General features: G+C 36.2%; 1 protein-coding gene across 8 annotated transcripts in view; it reads left to right on the top strand.

Annotated features, from left to right (window-relative positions):
- KDM6A (lysine demethylase 6A) overlaps positions 1–24,943 on the top strand; it is a 158,393-nt gene that overhangs the window by 40,600 nt on the left and 92,850 nt on the right. For all 8 annotated transcript variants that reach the window (XR_003255152.1, XR_003255153.1, XR_003255154.1 and 5 more), the window contains exon 4: positions 5,304–5,353. Coding sequence is in view for 4 of the 8 variants with exons in the window: in XM_026075463.1 (XP_025931248.1) it covers positions 5,304–5,353 (50 nt within the window). In the remaining 4 variants the exon portion in view is untranslated. The remainder of the gene's footprint in view (positions 1–5,303; positions 5,354–24,943) is intronic.

Raw genomic sequence — 24,943 nt, forward strand, 5'->3', positions numbered from 1 at the left:
AGTCCTTTCTTCAGTATTGTTTAGATGTCTGAACGGAGTCTCTCTGCTTTGTGACTTTTAAGAGATTTTTCTGTGGTTGACTAGATCCTGTTAGGTATACGATCTAATTGGCAGTGAAAGAAGGAAAATTTCTCTAATGTTGATACTGAATCCTCTTCTTCCTAAATGTGCATACTGTAAGATGCTCAGGAGTTATTTGCATGCTGAAAAAAGACACTTCTATATGTTTGACCTCCAACAAAACGATTCCATAGGCTTAGGAGTTTCAGTGGCTAACTTCTAAACGTGAAAAGCTAAATAATAAGTTCCCAATAGAAGATTGTCTGCAAAATTCAGCTGTGTCTAAGAGTGATTTCGAAGCACTCATTTCATTATGGTATTCCATAGCCCTAGATTAGTTTAAATGGATTTTTAAGGCTCACTGTAAGTAGGACATGGCAGAAATGCTGAGATGCTTGATTTAACTTCTTTGTAGTAATAAATTTGGATTTTTTTTTCAATCTTTTCTCTAAATTTCCATTATTCATATTATTCACATGGTTTGTGAAAATTGTAATACCTGAAAAAATGGTTTTATTTAAAGATTTCAGATATTTTAATTTCTGATTTTTAACCTTCATAATATGTTTTAGATGAGAATTCCCTCACTTTTTAAAAGTGTATAAGCATTTCTCAAAACCTAACAGAGAGCATTGCCTTGCTTATGTGTTAATTATTTAAAAGAACCACTGCTTTCCCTGTAGGCAGCTTGGTTTAATTCTCCCTGGAAACCATTAGAATATGGGTTTGTTTAAAAAAAGACAGCTTAACTGAAAAGAGGTTGTTCATGTCAACAGGAGTTGACAACTGTTTTGAAAGAGGGGCAATAGTTCATAGAAATCTTTCTAACAAAAATTGTCTCACCTGGGAATGACCAGTCTTGGATGAAAAATAAAGGTGCAAATGACAGTGCATCCTTTAATGTTTTTTCAAAAAAAAGTTACTAATGCAGTATTCATGTGATTGTCTTTTCACTTTCTAATAAATCAGAGTATGTCATCCTGTAAGGAGCATAGCAGTGATCAAGCATGGGCTATGTTTCGTATAGGAACTTGTGTAACTTGTTTATTTGTTCAGCAGATTTACTTTTTTTTTTTTCTTCTTAATTTAGAATAAATTTTGTAGTTCTAGGGGTTTGTGCTAATTTCCAGTAGTGATAAACTTAAATGAGCTTTAATTTAGGGAAAAAGTTGCTTGTAGTTCCATAATATGCTTTTTTAGATAAAACGTTCTGTTTCAATACTATAGACACAGGATGCATGTTTGATATCTGTTAGCGGGGTGCTCACCAGTGACCCACTCAGGGAGTAGAAACTAGTGTGATAAGGTCCAGGTTTATGGTTCATGTTTTGCTGTTTTAAACTACTAGGCTTTTTTTTTTTCTTTACTAGATTTTCAAAAATCTTGCTTTCAGAATTTCATTTCGAGCCTGTTTTTAAGTGCAAGATTCTTCTTATGAACATGCTTGAATAGGAATATTTCATATGGGCCCTAACAAAAGAGTACTCTGTTGAATCCCTTCCCCCCCCCACCCACCCCCCGTTTTTTCTGTCTGTTCCTTCAGTCCTTTACAGCAAACCTTGAGCGCTTGTGGAGCGAATGCTTAATGTAGATGTATAACAGGCAGAAATAAACTTTCACAGGCAACTATATATTGAGCATTTGTTAAATACCTGTAATTGTGCATGAATAACGTTTTCTAGTTGTCTAACTTTTTTTGAGGAGGAAAGGGGCAAGCGGTTCCTGTTCGCAGGTGTAACGGACCTCTCCGTGATTCATTGTTATTCTGCATTTTCAGCACAATACTGAGAGTTTTAGTATTAGACTTTCAGGAATTAAGTATTCTGCTGCTACCAGCCGCTGCATTGTTATCCTAGAAGGAAAGCATGGAGCTATAGAACCTGGGTTGCTGAACCCAGAAGTGTCATTGGGAACTTCAGACATTTAAGAGGAGGACTGTAGTGTGTTCTTTCCTCAAGAAGAATAATGTGACCTTCCTTACGATGAAGGTCTTCTCTTCTTATTCTGTATCTATGAAATGTGCTTCAGCAGTTCATGCTTTCCAGGTATGGTGTATGTACTTGTTTCAGTGGTAGTGTGAGCCTGTTTCTTTGGGAAACTGCTAAATTTTTTTGAGAAATGGGAGAGGTAGAAAAGGAAATTATTTGCAAATGTCAGTACTCTAGGGAAACCTGATGGAATATCATGGAGCAAAGACTCCTTTCTTTAATCTACAAGCTCTTCCAACCATATTAAATGGAGGTGCTAGAACTTCTCTAGGCAAGTTGCTTTATGAGCCAGAGGTGTTAGTGGAGCCTATTTTCCTGTATCTCCTAATTTTCCTCCTCCCCTGACATGTGCTTTATCAGATCTGAACACAGTGAATACCCTTAGGTCTCTTCTCTCCCTTTTTCCAGTGCTTCTTAGCTCTGTTCCTTTGTCTCTGTTTGGCTGGGAAAGGAGGCCATGCGTGCGCTGGCTCGCCTAGAGTTAGGAACACGAATAAAGGATACACCTTTCCTTTTTGCTATATTTGAATAAGAAGTGATTTTGGTCACAGAATGACAGTAAAGCTTTTCTGTCTTTCAGTCTTCTGTTGCTTCTCTATTCTTGTAATTTTTTTAAATAATTGACATTTTGTAAACTTACTAGCAGTACCTTAACTGCTATAGGGAAATTTATATTTTAGCTCTGTCTACTGAGTATGACTGTGTGAGTATTCCTGTATGTTTAACTACTACACTAAGAAGGTTCTTGTTTTCATTCCGTCAATATAAGGCCTTAGCATTGAATTTAACATTCTTTTCATCTTTTAATTTCATCCCTATCCCCTATATAATAGACTGACTTAGTTACTTTATAAAATAATGGGTTACAATAATTTTTTAGTTTCCTAAATCTTGTGTAATATGGTGCTGTTGACTTAAGGTTTTGAAATATGTTTTAACCTTCAAATTTGAATAGGTACTGCTTGAGTGAAATAATTTTCTTTCTTTTATTTAGCTGTGACATACTTTGTTTTTGTGTGCCCCTGTGCATACGAGTGTGTGTGTGTTTCTCCTGTTTGGGAAGGCAAAGTCATTCCCATGTTCAAATAGCTTTTCTGTCATAAAGCTGTTAATGATACCTGGGAGAAAGTGAATTTGGAAGGAATATTTGGGGTAGGGCGTTATTCTGCTTTCTGGTGAACATACGATATAACAAAATTACAGAATGTGACTGAAATATTCTTAGACTTTAGTGATAAATTTGTGTTTGTATCAAATTGGGGAGTGGGAAGAAAAAAAGTTATTCTTAAGGTGTGAAATGTTCAGCCTGATTGTGACTAGATTTTTAAATGATTTTATTCGGCTTAGTTTCATGTAGACGTTTACAGATGATGCATGTTGATAATGTAAGGATGATGAATATTCTCATACATATTTTTCTACTCTGGGGATCTAAGTGAATCGCAGTTTAGGCCACTAAAATTAGAAGCTGACTTTAAAAGTAATCACAGTGGTGAGGGGCACCGTATCGGCACAATTCAGCGTATATCAGTTATTTAAAAATTTGTGGTTGTGCATATCTGTAGACAGATCAGCGCACAGGTGGATGCCTTGGGGCCTGTCGGTGCTGTGGGGACGTGAGTGGCCAGGAACGCAGGGAGGGGGGGAAGGCCTCTTCAGTGAGGGGGCTAATTCCCCCCCACCAATGGGACGGTCATGGGGATAACCTGATGGGAAATGTTACTCGCAGAAAAACTTCAAGGTAGTCATAAAGAACCAGCAACTTAAATTCTTGTATCTAACTGATGTTAAACATACATTTTAAGAACAATCCTGACCAAGAGCCAAAACTCAAGAAGATGGGCAAAAGAGCTGTAGGCCCCAGTGCTTTGGTATTAAGTTCAGACAAGCAAACAGTATTTGCTTTAGCTTTGAATATTTTGTTAAGTGGTAAATCAGTGAATTTCTCCCTGCTCCAAATGGGTGGTGTGTGGATTACCCTTAATGGCCAAGCTTGTTTATTAGCCTACTTATGTGTACTGACATGCATAATTTTGTGTGTCTAATGGAAAATGTTTAGGGATCTAGACATCAGCAAAGATTGAAAATCACTAGGATACAGAGTGTAACCAAAAGCAATTGAAGAGATCTGGGTGCATCCTGAGCTATATTCTTTGGAAGAACAAGCTCTGTATGTCTTGCCAGTATGCGTTTTTTTGTTCTCACTTTGCTTAAATTTAAGACAGTTCTTTTGTTAAGTTACAGAAATGAGTATGGAGGACAGGTATTGAAGGATACTTAGGGGCGTGGTTTTGTGATGGTACTTGCAGGAAATGGACTTGCACGTAAAGTACATACTGTTTTTGCTCTCTTAACCTGTTGGCATTTGTTTGGTGTTTGTAATTCTTCAAATCAGAGAGGTTTTTTTGATGTTTGGAAAACATACAGTATGTAGATAACATTCATAAATCTTAAGAAACAAACACTTGAAAAATCAAATTCTTGATGGTACTGCAATGAATCATTTTCTACAATACTCCATTTTTTGATGATGCTTAGTGCAATGTTCTTATAAGAACATAAGGCCTGTTTGCATTCCAGTCTGATGCCACCATATGCCTGTTAGCCAAAGGCAAGATGTGTCAACAAGAATTTTTAGTGGGAAAGAGGGATGAGGGACTAGCGATTTGAGAACTTCATTGCTAAGTAGTGCTAATGTTCTATAAAGGTGGTGTTCTGGAGATGTTTTTCATGTCAGTTTTGGTCTTATTACATGTTGAATAAAATATAAGTTTTTTCCACTTGCTTTTGTTTCTCTAGTTACTGAATGAAAGGGCATGTGAAACTGATTTCTCTGTATGTGTCCCTCTGCACCCGTTCTTTAAAAATTACAGGACATCAGGGAGCATTGTAAATGAGCTACATGATTAAACTTTTAAATCTTACAGCAGCTTTGTCCAGAAAAAAATCCCCAAATTTCAAATGATTCTTTTTGTTATAAGTTTTCTTTAAAATATTGCTTGATTTACATTTGTATGATTAATAATAAATATTCTTTTGCGTTGACATTTCATAAAACAAAATTATAATCTTAAGGAATGCATTACCCACAGTAGTGTACTTATTGTGGCAATGTTACTTTTATTAAACCATTTATCATTTTAATGCTGTACATTCTGACTGACTCTTAAGGTTTTCTTAAGGTTGTCTTTTCTTTAAAAAAAAAAAAAAAAAGCAACAAAACAGAAATTCAACACTCATTTCTCTTTTCTACAGCATTATCTGCATACCAGAGGTACTACAGTTTACAATCTGACTACTGGAAGGTCTGTATATGCCTTTTTTTTTTTTTTTTTAGCATGTCATTGTAAATGATTGAATTTCTAAAATAGGTTAATTTTCTTATAAGTTTGGAGTATGTACCTGCAATTACTTTTTGCTTTATTAATTAGGTCCTATGGAAGCGTTCACCTATGTGTACAATTTATTATAAATTTAAGTGGAAATAAATCTTCATGCTGTTTGTGGAAATGGCAGATCAGTTGTCACATTTTAGAGTTTTTTGATTATCTGTTACTTCAATTTTTATTATGTAAGCCTAGATATTTGAATATATATGAGTACTGAGAGAATCATAACCACTTGAAAGCTGCTGCACAGGCTTTGAACTTTTACTAGAAAAGATGTTCTCAGGTTGTTTCTTATTTCCATAAATGCCAAATTGCTTAAAGTTCCTTTCAATATTCTGTTAGCTAATGTTCTTATGCAAGACAGGGAAATTTCAATTAATACAGCTGTGAGTGTTATCTTTAAGTCCATGTGAAGCAGTAGGACAGTAAATGAATAGCAGCAGGGAATTCTGGAGTGATGTGAAAAACAGTTAGCATTGGTATAGTGTCATATGCAATAATCTGGAGCTCATGACTAAGTCACAAGTGTAGGAAAGCACGTATGCTCACAGCTAACATTTGTGTGGTTTTAAGTGGTTGTTTACCCTAAAAGTGTGCATAATCCCTTATTTCAAATAGGGAGAGCTCAGTCTGGGAAGACATAAATATAATGTATATACCAGCATTTAAAACCCAGCATTTTCTGTGTTCTTTACATTTTATAGGGAATGTAAGTATATTCTAAAAAATTCTGTTACATCATCTCCCATTTGGGGGAGGGCGAGTGGGAAGAGAAAGGCGGGGGAAATAAAGTGTGGAAGAATGAACTTAAAGAAATGTATTCTGCTCACATGTGGAGGAGAGATCCAGTTGGAGGGGCCCAGGGAGATTGTCCATGTTGTTCTGTGAAGCCCAACTCCAGCTGAAGTTGTGCGAGTGCAGTGTTCTCACCAGGGTGTTTGGCAGTTGGAGTAGTTTTTTTCAGAAACAATATTATGATTTATTTTTAAAATACATTGGTTAAAAAGAGCATTTGTCTATCCTTACTTTTCATGTACCCTTGGAGAGTCAGCCTAAAGATTTCTGTTAATTGAGTGTTGGGATTGTTTATTAATTAATTAACCATCTGTTGTAATAGCTTGTATTGTTTGTACGCTTCCCTTGTTAAGTAGTTCAGAATGTTTTGTGACTTCAGTTATTTTTTCTGGCTTGTATTCTGATGGCTTGTTATTAGAAGAAGCGATAGATGATTTAATAAATCATTTTCCAGCCATTTTCAGAGAGTGCAGGGTGAGATATAAACAATTTTTATATATATGTATGTTTGTATTTGTAGGTGTAGAGGACTTCAGAATGGCTCATAATATTATCTGCAGTTAAAACAAATGGGAACTCTATTTGATTGTTTTGCAGTTCCATTTCAAGAGCTTGGATGATAGTAAAATGTGCGATCTGTACTTGACTTGTTGAAAACAATTTCTGTTCGTACGCAATGTGCTGATATTTTACGCAGCTTCTAACACATACCTGCTTCCTGTGTGTATCCCAAGAGTCTTAACCTTGCAGAGATAATTTCAGACAAGACCAGTTACAAGAATGTAAGCATCAGGGGGCTGACAAGAATGTTTTGACCTCTGAGGGGAAAAAAAAAAAAGAAATTTCTTCGGGTTGCCTCATACAGAAAAGATTTCATTATGAACTTCCCTATGAATGTGTAGTCCTAAATGTTTTATCATAATCATTTTAGAAATGTTTCTTGATTGTATCTGCGTGAAAGAGCCTGAAAGAGTCCAAAAACATTTTTCAAGAAAAGCTTAACTGATAAAAGTCACAGGCTAACCATATATCTCTTATTAATGGATGATGAAGCTAGTCCAGAGTTTGCAGTGGAAAGTTGCTGGGGATGGGCCTGGAAAGAGGGCTCTTCCCCACCCCCCTCTGTCCTGAAATGAGAGGATTTCTTGTTGTTCCTTAATGTCTGTTCCCCCACCCCCGTTATTTTTTTTTCATTATTAGCCAAGTTTTCTTTTACTCATCATCTATAGGATATCCTTTAGTCAAGAAAATTGTTTGCAGTGTATTTTTGGTCACACCGTTGGATACTGTTTTGATGTACTTTATAATTAACTTTTTTGTAGAGCTACACAAATAATTCAAAAGCAGTTACATTTCATTATTTTACTGTTTTTTTTTTTTTTTTTAAGATTAATTCTCTCTCTTTTTAGTTCTTTCAGGTTTAGATATCACCAGCTAAGCTGTTAGAATTTCTGATGGTGAGAAAGGGGGGAGAGAGAAGGGTGGGAAGAAAGGGCGGGATTTGTGATCTGCGAGGACACCTGTGTGAAAATACTGAGAAATTCATGGAGACTGCAGGATCACATGAAGATTATTATATAAGATAGTTTTAAACCCAGACAGCAACAGTCTTTAATAAACTTAGGCACCACATAAATTTGCAATGCAGTATGTAATTTCAGATGTGGTTGAAATAAGTGTCCTGTATCTACTTTGTTTATAATTAGAAAACTTGTAGAAGGATTGTGAGAGGTTTTAGGTTGCTTTCGGTATATTTTGGCCTCCTTATGTAACATTTTTAGTCTCTGTTACTTTGTTTTTTCACAGTTGCATCAAATCAGTAATTGTTCATTCTTTTGATGTATTGTTTATTATATGTTGTTCATTCCAGAAATCATCTTTTTTTATCCTTTCAGGACCTTTAAATATTTTTTCATGCACTGAAGATATTTTAGATTATCCGATGGTCTGAATTTTTTTTTTGTCAGACCTTTTTCTATCTTTTCAGAATTTGGTGCCTTGTTTTTGTTGATAATACAGTAAGCATTTTGTTGATTATACCAAATAAAAAGAGGAAAAAAAAACTTCAGAAAATGTATTTTTGGGTGTATGTTATGGTGACAGAAATGAAGGGTGAAAGATTAAGAAGATATTATTGCCATTTGCCAGATCAATATCCCCTTTATTCTGATAAGTTACTATTTCCTTTGAAGAAGTAATATTTGTATGGATAGTTTCATGAAAGAGCTGCATTGCATGTGACACATATTCCTAAATAGAGTATGTTTTGCAGTAATGTCTTTGGGCACCCACAGATCAACTATAAAATGTCATGCAAAATCATTGGGGTTCGGCAGTTTTTGTTCTGCACATGTGCTATGGTGCCTTAACGCTGCTCTTAATTATTTGACTGGAGATGTTATGAAGTAAATATCTCAACTTGGATGAAAGCTGAGATAACTAATAGAGCTCAGAGCTCTATATTTTTTTCAGTGTTTCTTCTTATATATCTATGCTAAAATAAATCTGCCTTCTGTGCAATATACTGCATTCTGATTTCTTTTTAAAACTCCCCTGTGTCAAAATGTTGGGGGAGGTGAGGAGGACTGTGGGGAATGAAAGGATAGGAAGGGCAGTTCAGGAGAGAGAAACCACAAGTAGAACTGTAGTTTGTGGATTTTGATATTACAGAGAAAATAAAGGTACGAAGTTTAGTGTCTGCCACAGTTATCATTTCTGACGTACTCTGAGGAGGAAGGATTAAAAGCTCAACAAGCAGTAAGATATTCCAGATTTTATCCAAACATAATGGGAGATATCTGGCACCTGGAAAAAGTTACTTAAATCATCTCATGTGGCTGTATTATAATACAGTTCATCATACTGAGCTCCTCTGTATAGCATGTAGGTTCTGATGGGGCTTTCCTAACCTAAGTTTCAGTACATGAGCATGTGGGTCTATATAAGTGTGTGTGTGTGTGTGTGTGTGTGTTTATAAGTGTAAAACATTTAGATCTGTTATGTTGTCATGGTTGCTCAGAGGGTGGGAAACCCCAGAAACCTTCTCCCTCACGTGTGGGGCTGGGAGAGGTCCCAGTGTTCACGGGAGTACTTATGCACTGAGTAATTAACTTAGAGTTGTATTGAAGAGCCTGGTTGTCAGGTACTTTCATTACATCTCCTCTGCTTTGTCATGACACTGTGACTGTAGCCCTTGTTTGCTTTGGTAGTCTTGTTTAAAGTATATTTATGTGGCCTTTTGCAGGTACCTGTCACACACGGTTAGGAATTGGCTAGCTGTAGTCATTGCAACACAGAACTTGAAGTGAAACTGCTTGAGACAGGAATATTAGGTTGCGTCCAGGTTACTCCAGGTTGATACAGTGTGTGGACAGGTGAGATCCTATCTGCCTGGAGTGTACCTACAGCAAGCTCCAATCTGCCATTTTCTGCAAGTATGTTTCCATGAACCATCTACGATTGACATCACTGTAGTTGGGGACCGAGTATGTAGCTTTCTAGAGGAATTTAGTCAAGTTCAAAAGATTTGCAGAGAAGTAATGAGAAGCATGAGGACATAGCACTGTCTTCACACATGAAGTGTATGAAGTGTGTGAACTCGTCAAAAAAGTATCCTGGCTGGCTTCAAGGATTTTTATGGAAAGCTGTGTTTGATCAGGGTAATGGCAGAGTAGCAGAGGATACACAGATATTCAAACACTCCTATCCATTTATGAACATGTTGGAGGATTGCCAGAGCACAGTATTTAGAAGTGTGCCTAAATGTACCTTAAAATGAAGAAAGCTACTGTGAAAATGAGTTAGTTCCGTTTTAAGGAAACGATTTACTGTGGACTAAAATGCCAAAGCTTAGATTCAGGGTACCTTAAAAAGAAAATAAATTTACTCGGTTGTAATATCTCTTTGTAGACAAGTTCTTGGAGCGGATCAGTCAGAAGATCTGGATGTTCCTTGAAATGTTTGAGGAATGCTTAATTAGTGAATTATATCTTCCAACATGAATTCAAAGATAGACTTCTTGTTAGCTGTTAACTTTGGCTGGAAGGTTGCCTAGAAGAAAAGGGAATCTGTCAGGCACCTTTTATCATCATGTGTGTAAAGAAGATGGTTCTAATCACCTCTGTTTTCAATAAAGATTTCATTTATGTGGCCTGGCTGAAAACATCAGAGAAGTATAGTAAACTCCAAGGAAGGTCTTTAAAGACCTACTTCCATATGCCAGTGGATTTTAAAAATACCTTCCTGCAAGTACAGTACGAGCATTTTTTAAGAGAATTTTTTTTCTCCTGAACTTACAGTTACACTGCTATAATGTGGAAGACTGAATGGTCTTATTGGGAAAAAAAAAAAAAAAAAATTGAAGGGAGGGAAATAAATCTCATAGTTTTTTTGCAGCAAGTATGGTATCAATCTTACTCTGGACACAGCTATTTGGTATTCCCTCCCTGTGTTTACTGGACATTAGACCTCTTATAAATTAATGTTTACCTCAGGTTGCCGTCTTGTGCATATGACCTTCTTCATATATATTTTTTAATAAATGCTTATTGAAAACTTGATTATGGCAATATGGCTGCAAATAATTGAATTTCCTCTCATTTTTCTCAGATAGTCTGTATAAAACTGAGGAGAATCCAAAACATGCAGAGGCTAAAAATAAAATCTATTAAGTGGACAAAGAAAGCCCAGGAAAATCAGGTTTCATATAACTGTGGATGTGTGTGCTTGCCATGGAGAAGGGATGAAATCTTAGTCTGTGCTGAGTAGTTGGCTTGTTACAGAAAACAATTTTGTTCTTTGATACGGAGACCTAAAGTATAGTTTAGTACTGGTTAATTTTTTACAGTGCTATTTTATAATTAAACCTATATAGAAATGTTACAAAGAATAATTTGTCAAACTTTTATTACTGCAACACTTTCAGTTAGTAGTAAGACTTTATAACTCAAGAATTAAAAGTAACAAAGGCTTTTTTTTAACTGAACCTGTTAGTTCTCTCAATATTTCTGTATAACTTTTCCTTTCTCTACCTTTTCCCTTTTGATAGCCAAATGCCTTTTTTGGTGTGCTTTCTTAATGCTGTAAAATAGGAAAACAAATGAAAATACTATAATGCTCTAATTTTGGATATTTTGCTGTTTCTTTTTCTCCAAATTGTAAGTCCATTTCCCCCTTTTTAAATAGTTGGACAAAAAGCAATTACTAGACATACTGATAACAGCAAAATAAGAGAATGTTTTGCACCTTAGAGGGTCTGTTATAAGACAGAGCAATTTTCCATTTCATTGACTCACAACTGCTTAATTTTCTGCAGTAACCTCAAAATACCAAGTAGGGTTTTTAGACAGAATTCATCAAAACTTCCATTATTTTTTAAATTAGATTTAAATGCTTAGTTTAATTGAAACAGTACAGTGGTTTTGGATCGCTAGGAATTGCCAGAGCAGACAGCTTCCTGAAACTAAAGCTGGAGAGGGCAGTAGTATGATCTGTAAACACTGCTCTTTTTTCAAGACCCTGACTTCTTCAGAATAGGTTTAGAGTGGTGGAGTGTTTTTAACAGAATGGAAACTTTGTGTACGGAGAAAGACTGGAAAAGCTTCACCAGAAGAGTCCCTGGGAGAACAAAACTTAAAAATGACACACAGAGCCTTTAATATAAAAAATGGTTTCCAGGTAGCAACACAGGACATGTACAGGAGGAACAGAAAGACAGAAACAGTCCCTTTGATCAGAGGAGGCTTAATCTTGGAAAACAAGTTTAAAAAAGCCTCAATGAAGGTAAAATTTTCTGAGATTAAGGCTAATACAGAAGGAATTGAAAGATAGGGTAAGTGACCTAGAAATAAGTAAGGTGAAAAGTCTGCAATTCAGAATATATCTGCAAAATAAAATCAAAATGATAGGGGAGGAATGGAATAAACAGAAATTTCAGAGAAAAAGGAGACTGGGAAAGTAGAAAATAAAAACAGAAATTGCATTTAAAAATTCAGCAGCTCTGGAAGGCAGTGAGAATGGAGATACTGTTAATATTTCACGTACACTTTTCTTTCTGAAATAGTAATGGTTGTCAATGCACCACATAGAATTCTGTACCACCCCTTGCTACAGACTAAAACAATAGTTTTAATATTGCATTATTTTCAATAGAAATATTTTGAAGAAGATGTATTCTGATCATGTTCTGAGAAGATATGAAGTGAAACTGCTTTAGGACCTATTACAGACTGAAGAGGAAAAGAAAAGCATGATATTATCATCTGTTATGGAAAAGCAAATATAAAATAGAGATAAGTTTGAAAGGAAAGTCCTAACTTTTGAATACTGGAGAGAGTAGGTCATCGTAGTGGAGATAAGGGGTAGACACTTTCAGGAGACTGTACTCTGAGGAAAACAATCTGCAAATATGGTCAGAGTCTGGTACAGATAGCATGATAATATAGGATGGCAAACTATTATGCCCAGAAAAAAGAAAGTAAGAAAAGAGAAGGGAGATGGCTGAGGACAGAAAAAATTGTAAGACTTTGAATGAAACTAAACAGATAATTCAAGGAAGAGGAAAGTGTGAGTAGAGGAGGAATCACAGAGACCAAGGGAAGGAAGAAGTAGTCCTGCTGAGAATTTGAATTTAAATAAAATGGGGGGAAAAAAGATAAAAACATATACTAAGACTAAAAGCATATGGGGAGAAGGGAGTAAGGTGGTTATGTAGAATAATGCAGGACTAAATTGTGGGAGGTCTGAAATAAGATATTTACCATCTTTCTCCCCAGCAGTAATCCCTGTGACAGTACAGTTCATAAATTCACCAGGCATGACGGGAGGGATTTAAAAAAAAAAAAAATTTTTCAAGGAAGATGGTTGCTGTTGAGGTGAAGAGGAACACAACATCACTCTCCACCATAGGAAAAGCGTATCAGAATTTTGATGTTTTGAGGAAGGCAGGAGAAGGTAAAGGGTAAAGCACTGAAAATCATCTGGGGAGCTAGATGAGTAGAAAATAGAATTGGATAAGTTTAAGAGTGGAGAATATGAATGAATTTACTCAGGTCTGAGCTGCTAAAATGAAGTTTCAGAACTCCACATACTGGAATGTCCATGGCGAGGGGAAGAGTAAGTTAAGATGATACACAAGAAACTTATGTCTTACAAATTAAGCAGTGAAGATTTTTAATGTATGTACTTGTTACTATAGCTGGTGATACTGAACAATTTTATTTAGAGGAAAAAAAAAAAAGGCTTAAACTGACAGGAGTGGAATTAATCCAGGCACAAAAGGATAGAGAGTGGTAATCTGGTAGAATAGTTCAACCACTGAGGAAGTGAATGAGTCCAATGCAAAAGAATGGCTTTTACAGGAAAGATGGATCTAACAGTTGTACTGAACTGCTGAAGCCCATTGCTAGGAACATCTTTCTTTTTTTTTCCCTCCAAAGGTTCTTAAGGGTTCTTAATACATTTGGATTTTGAACTTGGCCCTTCAGTAGGTCAAGATGGCTGGAAATTGCATGTAAGATGATATTTGAAAAGCTAGAAAAGTTGTTAAAAGAATAAGACCTAAGAGAAATTTGGTGTATGAAGATGCCTGAATTGAAGGACTAAATTTATAGATTGTTGTGCGCATATAATGTGTGTTCTGTGTTCATATACTTTTTGTCTGCAGTAACACTGTAAATCAGGTTATTTCAACATCCCGTAGGAATGATCAGTTAGCTTGATTACTCAGTGATGTTAAACTGAGAACCCAAAAAACAAACAATGTTTATGTAGACTGATTGGAATGCTGTCTCTTAAGGGTACAGGAACTATGTGTACGTTTTCAAAATATTTCAGAGAAAATGTTGAATAAATAAGGAAAATCTCTGGAATGCTGGAAAGGTAATGATGAGAGTATTATCAATAACACTTTTTCATCTATAAAATATGCAAAAAAACCTAGAACCCAATGAATAACTGTATTTGAGTTTCAGGAAAAAAATTTTTCCATGTTCAATACTAAAAATAAACAGTATTTCTTGTAAATTGGTAAAGCAGATGAGCTGGAGGAAGTATACATTTTTTCCTAAAACATTTGTTGTTAAATGCATGCCAGGTAGAAAGATTAAGGAGAAAATATATTGTATTTCAGTGCTGTTAATAAGAGACTGTAAAGCACAACTGATAACTAGTTTAAAAGAAATTGTACATTTATCCAGATATGTTTTTAAAGGCTAATACATCTCAGGAATTATAATTTTGGTTTATTTGCATTTGGGGATTTGTCTGTCTAAAATTCTGTCCCTATGCCAGCTATAACACAGAAAATTCTTTGATAGTCCCATGACAAAAAAGTAGATAAATAATACAGCATGTACAGTTTTGTGAAAAGTAAATTGTACAAGGTTCTAATAATTAACTCTCATAATAGATGATTTATCTAATGAAATTATGACGGGGGGCATATTCCCTCTTCTTGAAAGGAAACAAGAATTAGGTGCAAGATCTGAAAAAGAATGAGACTAATTTAACTAGCAAATGTTGATGAGTTTCCTTTGAACACTAGATAAATCTGATAAATTGCCCCTTTTTTCTGTGTCTTCCAATCAGCTGTCATCATGCAAAACCAAGGAATCGTCCTCTGCACATATAAACAATGTACCTGTTTGGGTCAGAACAAGCATTAGGCCTTTTTACGGGCAGTATATGTTGCTCTTCTTTTAGAAATATTTTGCATTTGCATTAACTTATGAAAAAGTTTTGCTTTCAGTATCTGTGGTTCTGAAATATTTTGGTGTATGCATTCACTAAACCACACATCCCTTTTAAGCAGTGGACATATGGGAACTCAGAGCCCCCCCCAGCAGATTTGTAGTTTACTCAGAATATTAATTGTAATTAAAAAAAAAAAAAGAGAGAGAGTGAGAGAGAATACATTCTGGGAAGCCTATCTGCTTTGGTCAGCAGAAGGAGAAGACAAGAAGAAATCCCCCACCCTCCACCCAGCAAAATGCTCCAGAAATGGCTTCAGTTTCCAGATAATATTCTGAATATTTTTCTAATGGTCATGCTTCATCCTGGGGATGCAGCAGGAAGGCACTTTTTTCCCATGTATGTATGACTTGTGTCTAGAAGTCTAAATATTCTGGATGGGGGTGACTTGAATAATCATCATGGTTGGTGGTAAAGTCTCTTCAGAAAAGCTTTTCTGCCTTTTGAATTCTCCTATTACAGAAGTTTTTGTGCAGAATTAAGAGCTTTTGTCCTTCATTGACTACTTCATAGAATAATAGCATGCTCCCTTTCTTCATTCCCTCTGCTGAGAAAGTAGGATGCTAAAATATGAGAGACACGGAAGTGTGGCACTGGAGAAACTTTCTCATCAAGTCAGATTGCCAGGAGAGAAGCACCTTTATTTAGTTGAGTAGAACAATTCTGACTTCAATAGAAGATGCATCTTCAGTAGACAGGAAGCTTGATTCCCTGGACAGATTATTTGAATGTTAATCATATCGAATGATCTAATGTTTCTCTTTTTTATATGTAAATAACTGTATCAATAGTGGATGTGATGCTTGCTTTTGAAAAAGTATTCTGTTGTTTGTAGAAACTGTAGAAACCATAGAAATGGTACAGTTTGTACATATTCTATTTAATTGCTCTTTGATTGCATGGAAAAGGTAAAACCAAAATATAGTACACTTCTTTTTTTTCTTATTTGTAATTTGTAGAGTCCAGTTTGATCATGAGTAATAAGGAGATTTTGTGTCTCAATAATGAGTAGCATTTTTCTTCTGCTAACATGAATGCCTTACATTTTAATGTTCTTTTTCCTTAGTGGGTGAAATATTTACTTAGTCTTAGAAATAAAGGAGGGTTGTATTTTGCAAATTTGGAGTATTTTAATTTGCTCTTTCTGGAACCAACATTTCAATTTTAATTTTTTAAATACTCTTTCAGACATATAACAGCAGTATTCTGCTGCATTTGATGTAAACCTTACTCTGGTAATATTTCTTTCTTCCCAGCGTATTACTTAACAATGTTTTCTGGGTCTTGTTTTGTTTTGTTCTCCTGTCTCTAACTTTCTTAATGTTATATTTATTAGAACTCAAAAGTTGCTTTGCATTGATGATTCGTGCCAATGAATGTTTGAAATCTGTCATGATTGAAATGTTTAAATGTCACTTTATTCATTAGAGGCTCCATTAATGAGAAATATGCTGGCTTTTCCAGAAACAGAGCTCCACTTTGCTTTTCTCTGGTTATATGCAACATCACTATTCTCAGACTTGCCCTCATGCAAGCTGCATGTTGTAAATTTGAGACACCGATAGGTTATTTGCAAAGCTTTTGAAGAAATTTAGAGTAAAAAAAAGTCCCCTGACTATGCATTTAAAATAGAAAGACAATTCTGACTAAGTAGTACCGACTTAAATCACCCTCTCCCAAGCCTCCTAGTACAGTAATCTCATCTTGAGGACATCTGCTTCAAATCTAATTAAATTTAGGCATCAAATTTTCCTTTTTTTTTCCCCCCAGTGTTGATTCCACTCATATCTGTGCCTTTTTCTTATTAAGACTCCTGCCACAGGTTTTCAAGTAAATTAGATCAACCAATTTTAAATTTGATAGAAATTTATTAAGTCTTGATTAATCTCATGGTCTAATGGCACAGTTATGCAGATGTTTCTCTTGATGCCATTGCTGACTTAAATGATTTCTCTTACCCTTCAGTGTTCATCTTTCTTGTGCTACTACCGCTGCTAGTGGAGGTGCAGATGAACACGACTGGAGAAATGCTAAAGCTGATGCTGCTGTTGAGGGGAGTGTCCATGGAGTTGGAGCTGGAGGATTGCAGAGGTGGGACAGGAAGAAAAAACAGCCTTGGCATTTTGGAGGAGAGGGAGAGCAGTGGGCTACATTCTTGACAGGGTCAACCAGAGAAAGTTTATGGCAGAGGAAATGCTGGAGTCCATAACTGGAGGAGAGGGGGAAAACCTCTGTATATGGAGGAGCAGAATTCTGGAGTGGGAAAATGAAACCTTAAAAAGATACTGTATTCTCAGGGAGTACTACAGAGTGGCAAAGGAAATGAGGCAGCGAATGGTGCGCTGCTTTATGTCTAAATCTGTATTTCTTCTGCTATCTAATGTAAAGGTGATCAGTTTTTAACCTTTGAAAAATCTCTAGTCTGTTCTGTCTATCATATGTTTCTAAAGGGTTGGACTGTAAGCTTGAGTGTCTGTAAAGGGGAGTTTCAGGAAAAAGAATAAAAAACTGTTGGGGATTATAATATAGTTGGCTACTGCCATCTCCACTAATAGTTCCATTCTGAGGCTTGGCTCTCAAAGAGCCTGTGAAGAAGCATCTATGCACTGAACATGGATTTAGACACTTACAGAAAGAAGTGAGATTTTCGCTTTTCCCCAGAAAGTGTAAGGGAGTAGCTAAGTCCAGCTATCTTCATCCCCCCAACAAGGGCAAGCATTGCTGTTCTCACACAGCAGGCATGTTTCTGACATGGGACTGAAAACTTCCTCTTCCATCTCCAGTTCTTGTGGCTGACAGACTATTGGATATACCCCTACTGCCTTCAGTGAAAGAGGGAGTGAGGCATTTTGCTCAGTCCTTTTGTCTTGCTTGCCTCTTCATTTCCTCCTTTTCCTGGGGATACAGGCTCAGTCTTCTCTGTGTGTTGGGGGAAGAGGAAAGGGCAGAGGCTGAAGTGCGTGTGGATGTACTGACAAGAGATGGAGAAAATAATGGGAGGGGGAAGGGGCGACCCTAGAATTTGGGAACTATTCATTAAAGAAACTAGAGGTAGCTCATGTGAGGCTAAGACCATCCTTTTGAAGAAATGACAAAACCTCTAAAATGTTTTTATAGTACTGTCTGAGCCTGATGATGCGCTGGTCTGTGAAGCAGCCTTACAAGGATGAGTATTCAGAGGAGAGAAAGAAATCCGTTCTGTTTCTCCTGTTTGTTTGCATAATGGTGCAGCAAGAAATAATCTGTGGTGTCTGCTTCCCTCTGCTTACCTTCATGGAGCACATCAAGTGAGATTCGTGTTGAAACCACTAAGTCCTCATGTTCTGACTGCTCTCCTTGAAGGTAAGGTGAGAGGTTGAAAAAGTGCTAGAGATTCAAATGCTAAAACTACTAAAAGGAATTAAAACCTTTGAGTTTAGGTAATTTTGGACAGAAGTATTTCTAGGTGTATCCTGAGAAGGTCTGCAGCTTCCTAGACAAGCTGTAGCTAATCATCTGTCTTTCCATAGCTTGCAAACTTGTAATAAGTGGATAGGGATTTCCTGGCAGTCAAAGGAAGTTGGGAAGGCATCAGCTTGTCATTCTCAACCACTTTGGTAAATTGCTATGGTCTAATTATTTGGCACGAATTCTCAAGTCACTGTGCAGTATCGTTTTGTACAGGTTATCCCTCTCAACTTATGATTTGTCATGCTGTGTCATTTTTCTCATCTCACTTGCCAGAGGAATGGGATTGGTGAGAGATCCAACATCTCAGATACAAGAGGAATACGAGTTAGTTAGGGGTGTGACACCCTGTTTTCTTCTTCCTTAGTCCAGTCTGTGTTCTGAAAGGCCAGAAAGTTTCTCAGTTAAATTTAGTCCAGTATTACCAGCCAAAATAAAGGTGGCTATTTTTCCTGGTTTCCTTGTTCAGTCTTTTTTGCTAGGTTTGAGTTTTAGTTTGAGTGTTATTTCTTATCATGTGAACCTTTCATTCGGGCATTGTTCTAGCATCTCCTTTCTGAAAATTCACAGGGTTATCTGAAAAACAGCAGTAGAACTGTATTACCAGACACCATAATTACACTGATACCTTTAAAAAAAAAAAAAAACAAAAAAAACCCCAGTAGACCGTATTTCAGGTATTGTCCAGAGTCCAGTTTCTCTCCTCCCAGACAGTGAAATTGGAATGTGTTTTATGCATTTATCTGTCAGGCTGTGATTCTTGGGATCAGACACAGATCTGTTCCTAGCTGTCTTACAGTGTAACCAGAATTTTGTGGAAATTCGAAACTACTAAGCAAGCTGAATAATGTGATTCCTGTCCCACTAAACAGTAAGGAAGGGTAAATGAATCATACAGCATCCAGTAAATATTAAAAAAAAAGGGGGGAGGAGGGGCATTGTAATCTGTGCAGTTAACGTTAACCTAACCTTGTTTTTGGATAGAGGAAGGTAAACTGATTATCATTCCCCATTATCGTTCTCATTATAGCTAAGGGATGGAAACCGGTAGTCGTCACGGAAAAGGGGAAATCTCATTAAACGAAACTGGTGCTAATGGTTATGTTTTTTGTTTTGTTGGCAACTGATCTGCTGTGGGAAATTACTGCTTACTACATCTACCAGAAGTTTTCATGTCAGTGGTTGTATAGAAAGCTCTATTGGTTTTGCAGAATGCTGCAAACTCGAAATGTTTTAATGGTTTCAAAAAGCAGCTGGACAAATTCAGGGAAGAAAAATCCATTAAGAGCTATTAAATATGAAGACATTTTGTCTGGCTTTAGAAACCTCTGAACCACAAATCACTGGGGGTTGGGAGGGTATTCTTGGGAAGGGAAGGCTTAAAGCAATAATAGAAAATTGAATGAAGTTACTCCTAGCAGTAACTTCAACAGTAACATTTTAAAAGTTACTGTTGAAGTGTTTAATAGCCTCTCCCTCCCTCCACCAAGGTCTCCAACTTGGAATTATGTTTCCATTTAGTGGCATATTCTTTACATTTTGGAGTGGAAGGATGATTTTCTGATTAAATGCAATCATTGGATGTTGTCTGGAGCAGAATTACTTTACAGAGCTGTGCAAGAATTTCAGTACACTTTTTATCCTGTTCTCTCTCTCTCTCTCTCAAAACCATAAAAATATAATAACATAAATGAAGTCATCCATCTAGTTCATAATGGAGCATTGTAACCCTATTTCAATTCTGTTTCTAATCTCAAAATCTAGGCAAACAGAGCCCTCTACCTGCTTGAAACTTGTAAATAAGTTTTGAAGAAAAGCTAGTTTTAAAGGCACTTCCACCTCACTGTCCTCAAACAGTATGGCTTTCAGAGGGATGTTGGCCTTTTTCTTTTCTGAATTTTCTTCCTTGTGCTTTGATGTCAAAAGCATTCCTTGAGAGTCTCTTCTGGATCACAATGGCTCTAACACTGGCTTTTATAGAAAGAGAGCATTGAGTTACTTCTTGCTGGAGAATTTTTCTGAACTGAGCTTTGAGTAAAGGGACCACTGAAGCAAACAGACAATGAATGTCATTTCTGAGTTCAAGACGAACCCACATGCATGATGCCATGAAGATAAGCCATCTTGAGCTGAGAATGAATATCAGGTGTTACCTTAGAAGAATAATATAAAATAAAAATGTCTCTAAAGGAGCACAATTGATACTTCAAAATTTTTTAATACTTTTATTCAGTGCTTTTGCTAATTCTGTTCTTTGGAACAGAGTGGACATGCAATTTGGAATTCATGTTGCGTCTATCCACTGTTACCTTTTAACCTCTCTAAGCCTTGATTTTATATTTTCCTGGATTTCTGACTTACTTATATATTTAGTCCCATACCTGAAAATACAAAGTGGGAGATGTGTGTATGTCTTAAGATATATTTGTGGTGCAAGTTGAGGGAGTAAGTACCAGGGGTACGACTTTGTTCTTTGGCTGGAACACGGTTAATTATTGAGGTATTGGAGCACTGTCTTGGAGCACTGCTCCTTTTCATGGTAACTGACGTGTTCTGGCTGTGAAAAGAAAATAGTTGACAATTTTTAATAATTGGGAAGAATGTATCTGCCGCGTCCACAAAGGATTGCTTTGTCATAAGTGGAACAAAGTTTTCTGTCTCTGTGCTATGTTAGTCAAGTGTAAGAACAACAGCAAAACACTGGACTGGGTTATCATGTTGCTAATAAACTCAGCATGTCTCTTCTCATGAATCAATGTGGTAGACTTTTCATTTAGAAACAGTAGATGATGGTGAGTGGCCTTGTGTAAGAAAATCTAAGACACAAAACGCTGACCTCTCACAAAGCTAAGATGGACAAGGTTATTGCTACAGAAACTCCTACTTTATTCAAATCTAAGTAAGTTATGTAGGAATTCCTATTTTATTCCCTTTACCCCATACATAACACACACACAGTAGAGTTCTCTAAACTGAAGGGTTTGGGGAGGTTGGGGAAGGCTAAAACAGCTTGTTAGGGTGAAGGTATTGTTTGTTTTACTAAAGAGGATCTGAATTTTATACCTGAAAAAATCTGTTTATTGGATGCCAATCTCATAGTGAAAGCACTAAACAAGTTTAAAAATGATTATTTGAGTGCCATAGCTATCTTTGAAATCTTAAAAATTGAGAAGTAGAGCGTGTCTACCGGTTGATACAGTATCAGATATTTAGTTACCATGTTAAACAATGAAATAAAGCATGGAGTTCTTAAAGTAGATTTTCTGTGGAAAAACGTTTTTGTGTTTAAGAAAAGGGTCAAATGTAATGCTGAAGGCATGTTAAAAAGGGGGAAGTGTTCCATAAAACTTCTTGTATTAAATGCTTTCACAAGACATCAACCACAAATTCGACTTTCCAGAAAATGACTTCATATTCTCTTCTCCTTCCTAACTTCAATTGATCTGTAAGAGGCCTTTTTATGCTCCCTTTCTGTCATAGTCCTTATCTGTCAAATAGGCCTCCCAATGGCTATTGTCTTTCCCCAAGCAGTCAATTTTATTTGGTGTTGGGAATTCTCTCTGGCAGACCAGTACTAAATTCTTAATCCATGTCATCCTCACATGGTAGTATTCATTCTCCTGTATATTTGAGAGACAGGTTTCTGCTTTGGTTAAGCAAAGTACAATCTTTCAAGAGTGTTGATCATTTCAAGGTAGAGTATTTATGCCTGCCCATGTTGAGATCTGCTAGCTGACCACAAGGCCATTATCACAGATTTATGAAGCTGCCCATGTCATTCTCTTCATGCCTTCGTCTTTGTGGGGGTACTAATTTGCTTCATTTTTAACTGCATGTCTGCAGTTAAAGAACAATTCTGTTTATGAAAATTCTATTGCAATAGACATTTGGATCTTAATAAAAATGGTAAGAAAATTGATAATGCTTTCTTGAAAATGTTACTTTAAATAAGAGCATAAACAGATTAAGACTACATTGAAGAGGAATGGCTTATTCAGAAAAGATGGAAAATGGCATACAGGATGTAAGTTTAAGTTGCCCTTAATGTTCCCTGAAGGAATAGAAAGTTTTATATTGTGCTTTGAGGAATCCTCACCTCCCCATCCCCCATCTTTGATCTAGGAAAATAAATCTAGTTTTTTGCTATGTAGATTAGAAAGTGCCTAAAAAAATTAAAAATAAGTTTATGGAAGAGTTGTAAACATAGGGCTGGCATTTAATATTTTAATTATTTGAAAGTGAAAGCGAATATTGAGATTCCAAATAGAAGACAAATGTTAGATTAAGAAATTTCAGAAGTACAAAAAAGAAAGTATAGATAGTGGAAAATTATGATAGTAGGTGGAATTTTGTGCAATATGCTGAAACTCTTAAATGGAACAAGTATTTAAAACTACTTGTGTACACCATCTCATATATACAGAGTTGATGGTGTTCAAGAAGGTGACCTGAGTATCACTGTAGTTTCCTCAATATGAGGAAAAAGTTAAAAGCCCAAACAATATTCAGATTCATACAGAACAATATAGAAAACTCTACTGGAAAGCATGCTGTTATATAAAAGATAAGTATAGCTCAACTTGACATTTTGTTAGAATCTAGTCATCCCCCTCTTAAACGTAAAATAGCAGAATGAAATTTCAGATAAATGATAAAAGCATATCCAAGAACTGTTGGCAGAGGAGGCAGGAAGGAGGATGAATCAACAGGTACAATGTATAGGGGTTAGGGAGGGATTCTGCTAGGTTGTAGTACAAGAATGAGGGGTTATCTACTTATACTGAGGAACAGCAATTATAATTTAAAATGAATTTGTGGAGCTCATCATAGCAAAGTATCTTTAAATAAGAGTTCCCTGGAGTGTTATAAAAGGATATCAAATTAACACAGAGGAGGAGAAAATCCCCATAATATAAATTTGGTTAATTGGCCCTCTTCTTTCTTCTGTCCTCTCTTCCCTCCTCCTTTAGGCTATCAACTAACCACCTGAGTAATGAAGTTTATTCTTAAACTTTCCCGGAGACAGAGATTTTAAAGCTGTCAACTTTTAGGTTTCTTATAGCCTTTTATTGTAAGATAAACTAGTAGTCATAATTGGGGAGAGACTAGTGGATTTTAAAAGATTCAGGTTCCTGACTCAGGACAGTTTTGACGTTTCTATTAGCAGTTTTTCAGGGCTGATTTTTCAGAAGCTAAACTGTTGACAGGAAGTAATCAGTAACATCAGCTAGAGCAGCAGTGATACAGTGGTAGGAAGAAGAGGGATTAGTGGGGCAAAGAAAGATGAGTTCTGGGGTAGAGGAAGAAAGAGCTAAGTAGAGCAATGTAGAATTAGCAAAGAAGAGAAGGTAAAAAGTGGAAGAAGTGTCCTGTCACTCAGGACATATGCTTGTTTGTGTTTCTTTTTCCTTTGTTTGTTTTGTCTTTAGAAATTGAAGGCTCTTAAACTCACTAGTGTATATATTCACTGTGTGGACTGAAAATTTACTGATGTACAGTTTTCTGTTAGGAAATGCTGATTTGATGGAATTGAAATATTCTGTGGGAATGGTTGGTGGGCTGCCCAGCTGCTTTGCTTTGCTTTTGGCTGCTGGCCATCTTGTCTGCTCCCCCAGCTGCCTGTCATGTGGGCCTGTTGGCTTGTCTGTTGTATCTTATTTTAAGTATTTGTACATTCTAACAAATAAAAAAGCAAATCACCAATTAGAACCCAAATTAGTGATTACTCCTAAACCAGCTACAGTCTCAATTAGAATTATCATTTTCTGTAATAAATTGATTGGTATCTAACTAGCAATCATTAATCACTGATCTTACATTTCATTACTTAAAACAATTAAACCTTTAAGCAACACATTCCGATTATAGTGTTTGTGATATGCTGTGAAAATATATACAAAGATATGGTGTGCAATAACCTTCTCCACTTCTGAATTTTATTGTCTACTGTAAAAGTCAAGTAAAAGTTGAAGTGATCAGTGAGATTTTTTTTCTAAAAATTGACATTTAGGATTTTGTTTCACATTTGGGATTTTGTTCAGTTTAACGTGAAAACAGTTTGCTCTATGAGCAGCAGAGTTAATGAAACCTAATTAATGATGGACTTGTGTCTGTTGTCCTTTAGCACCTCCTATCCTTCCTTCTCCCACTTCTCTTTGTAAGCACACATGCACTGCTGTTCCTCTGGTTTTCCCTGTGAAGCATCCTAAATGACATCTTGTCCTCCATGACATTTTCTCTGGATAAGAGAAGCGTATGTGGGGTTTAAACATGGGCTAGTAGGTTAACTACCTTTTGCCAAAGGAAGGAAAATAACTGAGTTCTGTCTGCTTTCTGAAAGTAGGCCTCTTGGTTTTGGGCTCTTTTCTCTGTTGAGCAGCTATTTTATGTGAAATTCCACAAAGTTTTCATCTTTGCTGCATCTTTCTTTCTATAAAATTCATTTGAAGATGGCCAACAGGTTGAAAAGCTACCTAGCTGGAAGGAACAGATTAACAACTGTATTCTTAGGGAATT

This window comes from Apteryx rowi, unplaced genomic scaffold (genome assembly GCF_003343035.1).
Source record: "Apteryx rowi isolate R43461 unplaced genomic scaffold, aptRow1 scaffold_404, whole genome shotgun sequence".
NCBI lineage: Eukaryota > Metazoa > Chordata > Aves > Apterygiformes > Apterygidae > Apteryx > Apteryx rowi.